The following is a 4,651-nucleotide window of genomic DNA, read 5'->3' on the forward strand; positions in this document are numbered from 1 at the left end:
ACTACTTCAACTTAGGAGTAAACAGTATCGGTGGTGACGAGTCACTCTTTATTTGCATTTTTTATACTTTTTTCTTTAATCTGAATATTCAAAACTCTGTTGAATATTACTATATATATTACTATATATATTACTATATATATATATATCTATAGCAAATTTTCTAATTTTTTACTTCAAGAGTATTTTCTCATTTAAAAAGGTCTTTTAGAATAACGATAGGGATTTTTTTATGAAGTTGGATTTATATGTCCAACTTTTCACAGCGACATACTAAAAAATTTAATTTTTAATTCTCTGAATAATTTTTAACTCTGAATGATAGTAAATTAGAAAAACAATATTTTTTATTATTTATTTATTAATTTAATTTTTGGCTGACCATACAGCTGTTTCGAGTATTGCCAAATGCCCATTATCAGTGATCTGAGAATTATTTCTCATATTTTATAATTCTTGAATAATTTTTTGAAAGTTTTTTGAGAGAAACTCAGAGTCAATGTGCATTCCCCAATTGCTATACTTGACTTGTATAGTATGTTCGAACTTGGAGTTATGTTGACTTATTGTGAATTAACAAATAATAAAATTAATTTTATTTTAAATTTCTCTGGCAAATTTTATGTAAAAAATCTTTTAACAAAGTGAATATATATTCGATTCTGATGCGTTTACTGTTTTCAATCCTAATTCAACTTCCTAACGTACACCTTTCTGATTACTTACCTATAGTATCTTTAATAAGTTTTTTAACTTGCTACTCTATTATTTTACTTTATATAAACAAAGCGAAGTAAGTTCTTGCAATCATTAATATGTCCTTTATTTTTAAAAAGTAAAACTTTTAATGCTTTTTATCTGGATTATTAATATGAATCCTTATCCAACAGCATGGCGGGGCTACTTATTCCATTGTCATATTTTTAATTTTTCCTTACTTTCTTTCCGGCTTTTGTTCATTTGGTTTCATTTCAAAAGAATCGCCACAGGAATAATATTCATAACTGCAATACTACTTCATACTTCTTGCCATCCATTAAGCACAACTGGTTGCACATGCAACCTGCATTTCCTTCTCTACGGATCTATCCATTCCACTCACTGGAAACAAAAGAATTTCATTTTCTCAGAAATCTTACCATTGTTTGACATTTGCAGTTATTGCTGAAGTAGTTGCAATGGCTTGATTCCATCGCTTTTAGTTGTTATTAATAAAGATTAGTTGCAAGTTATGACCACAACTGCAACCCGCTATATCTCTATGGATACATATTCTATGAAGTATTATTTATAGTTTCTTTTTATGACTAAATACTGTGCAATTTTTAATTAAGTGCTTCAATGGAAAGCGTTTGTCTTGACCATTGTTTGACTTTGCTGGTTGCAGTTTTCTTTTAAACAATAATAACAGAAAATAAATAAAAAATTAATGAAGTGAAGCTATCATAATACATATATAAAAGAAAATATTTTATATAAATAATTGAACTAAGTAAAACATTCATATTGTACAGATAACATATATGAAACATAAAAGCCACTGAAGATAGTCTGAAGTAGACCGAATATTTATTTAATAATTATATTTTTAAATATATGTTATAAACATTAATACGAATTAAATTTCATCGGCAATAAGTCTGGTAAAAATTAAAAATTTATCCATAAATAGATCGTATTCACAATTAATTATTTAAAATAAAAAACTTATAAAAGATATCTAAAAAATTAGTAAGTGTGAATTAGGTTGTGATGACGACCCATTGTGAGGCCGCATAAAACTTGAATAGCATAAAAACATTTGGATTCATGAAACTTTAGACACAATCTTTCAGCATGGAGACTGAGATCTTCTTAAAAGTGAGTACCCAACATATCTGGTTTATGAAACTGAATGATCAAAACTAATACAGAACTAAAACAATGTAATCATACCAGAGACCTTCAGATACTTATTATAAGTGCCACCTTGTTTATTTTTGTATTTTTTTTTTGTATTAGTTTCGTTTGCTTTACATGCATTCTCCTTTTGAGCGCAAGCATTCACTCTTTTTGAAATCCATTCACTTACCTGCTATTCACAAATACTTTAAATTTCTTCAATCCCTAAAATCGTAGTGAAGTAGTTTGCGCTGACGCATTATCCTGGTGCTGAAAGTATTAACATAGTTACTTCTCCATTTTTTTATCGAATTTTCAAAAACTTGTGATGACCAAGTTTCAGTATATCATTCAACAGTTACCGTGTTATTACAGGATAACAGCGAGGTTAGTTGGGACAGAAAAGAGGCCACGATGATTTCAGATATTGTGCTAGGCCAAAGATGGACTCTGATACATAAGGTGGAGCACAGTTTCATCTTTTTCCGTGAAGCCACAACCTCGACAAAAGGTATTATAGGTTAAAAATCGAGAAATTCATCGTACTCATTTCTTCATGTATTCAATATAACTGGTTAATATTCCTTATGTATATATAGCATTCAAGCCAAGTTCATTATCAATCATTTCTTGTGCCAATCTTAAACCATCATAAATTTTGAACTTCACGAGAGCGACATTTACGTCAACATTTGAAGATTTTAGGTGACCTTTGCGAGATTGGTCATTCAAGGGGAAATGTCAGATCTTGAACTACTAAGACCTGAATGAGAGAATGGATGAAAGATGAAAGAGAAAGTAAGTTTCGTATTGCAGTTTTATTATTAGCAAACTGAGAAACAGTGTCTCATGGGTACTCTTATATTATAAGTTGTTTATGAATAAAAAATTATTATGAAACAAATAGATTATATATTTGAAGCTAAATACCATTGAAGTTCAATGTCGGCATGAGTTTTTTCTGAAACTTTCAATTGTCAGTATTACGTATCTTTTTAATTGATTAAATGAATGTAATTTCGGTTGAAAAATCTTAAGCCTTATTGTGTTGCCTGGTGTTGTGTTCTAAGCTCAATGAAAGTTTCCGAATCAACATTCAATGCTGAACTCATACGAAACACGGTGCACACGTGATGTAATTAAAATAAGCATGTAAGTAAATCGGCGGGACGTGCCAAAGTTTCCAGCACTTCTCAAAATAATGCTGCTGCAGCAGATGTTGCTGCTGTAAGATATTTCTGTCTACGGCATTGAATTGCTTAATAGCAAATCATTAGAATCAATAAAAGCACAATTAGTTACGTTGTTGGTACGTGATAATAATTTCACTGGCAAATGTTGCCAACCACTCAATCGTGCTCTCTCATCTCATCTCATCTCAGCAGTTGAAACTATATAAGCCTCTGGAAAGCTTTAATACTGTTTCCTATGTTAACTCAAGCACTACGGAATGAAGTTAGCGCGTCTATGTGCGGTTGTGGCTTGTGCCACGTTAATATTTCCTCTTTTCGGTTGTTATGAACGTAGAAACTTTCACGGTTACAATAGCTTCGATTTTTGGATTTTGAATCACACTTTCATTAATTGGTTGAAGAGATGCAGACATTTCAACAGATATGCAGAAACGATAAAAACGCGGATTGCGGGCGGTACGTTGGCGGGTACGAATCTGTTTCCGTATCAAGTAGGCTTGCTACTACTGCAAGCGCCAAAAGTTTATCAGTGTGGCGGTGCGTTGATTTCACAGAACTATGTTTTGACTGCAGCACATTGTCTGCTCAGGTAAATTTTTGTTTTTACTTCCAATATAATTTATTTAATGAAATACGTTTGTGTTTTATAGAGCCACAAAGGTTCGAGCCTTTGTGGGTAGCAATCTATTTGCGGATGCAGCTACAAGTACAATGTATGAAACCAACCGTAGTGCCTTTCATATATACGAACAATATAGTTATGGTGGCTATGATGATATTGGTTTAATATATTTCAAAAATCCTATACAATTGTCGGAGAAAGTACAGATTATACCGTTAGCAAAAAAATTTATGATTCAATCTGCCTTGGAAGGTGAAACAGTTACCACGTCTGGTTGGGGACGTACCAGTGATAATACAACAACTTTCGATATAGAACTTTATTATATAGATGTGCCAGTTATACCGTATCAACGTTGTGCTTGTTATTATCTGCCAGGTTTGGTAAGAGAAAGGAATCATATTTGCACAGATGGCAAAGGTGGTCGAGGTAGTTGTGATGGTGATTCTGGTGGGCCATTGACATATCTCTATAATAATGTTACTTATTTGATTGGTTTGACATCATTTGGTAGTGCGAGTGGCTGTGAAATTCAATATCCTTCGGTATTTACAAGAATTACAACATATTTAAGTTGGATTGAAAAGAAGACGGGTATTAAAAGTGCTTAATAAATTCCTAAAATATCAAATTTTTTTTTTATATATTGTGTTTTTCATTCATTACTTGTTTGAGTACTGCAGTGTTTACCTTTAAATCGTTGATTATCTAAAATATATGAACCAATAAAAAGTTTCACTTAACAACTTCATGAAAAGCGTAAATTGCCAGGATGGTTCCCCCCATGCAATTAACGCATAATTGGGCGTCATTAATTACAGAACGATGTGCAGTCAAAGGCCGACAACAAACAAAAGGAAAACAACAACCAAACCATCAACAACATCGGTAAACAAAACCAATTAAAACATAAATACTTCTGCACACATAAAAATAGTTGTTGACTAGATTGTTG

At 31.8% G+C, this 4,651-nt stretch overlaps 1 protein-coding gene across 1 annotated transcript; it reads left to right on the forward strand.

The window, feature by feature from the left end:
- Window positions 1-3,331: 3,331 nt before the first annotated feature.
- On the forward strand, window positions 3,332-4,307 carry LOC119677149 (brachyurin-like). The gene is made up of 2 exons (XM_038088419.1): window positions 3,332-3,663; window positions 3,725-4,307. Exons 1-2 carry the CDS (start codon window positions 3,332-3,334, stop codon window positions 4,305-4,307), a joined length of 915 nt encoding a protein of 304 aa, XP_037944347.1.
- Window positions 4,308-4,651: the final 344 nt, after the last annotated feature.

Source organism: Teleopsis dalmanni, chromosome 1 (genome assembly GCF_002237135.1).
Source record: "Teleopsis dalmanni isolate 2A chromosome 1, ASM223713v2, whole genome shotgun sequence".
Classification (NCBI taxonomy): Eukaryota; Metazoa; Arthropoda; class Insecta; order Diptera; family Diopsidae; genus Teleopsis; species Teleopsis dalmanni.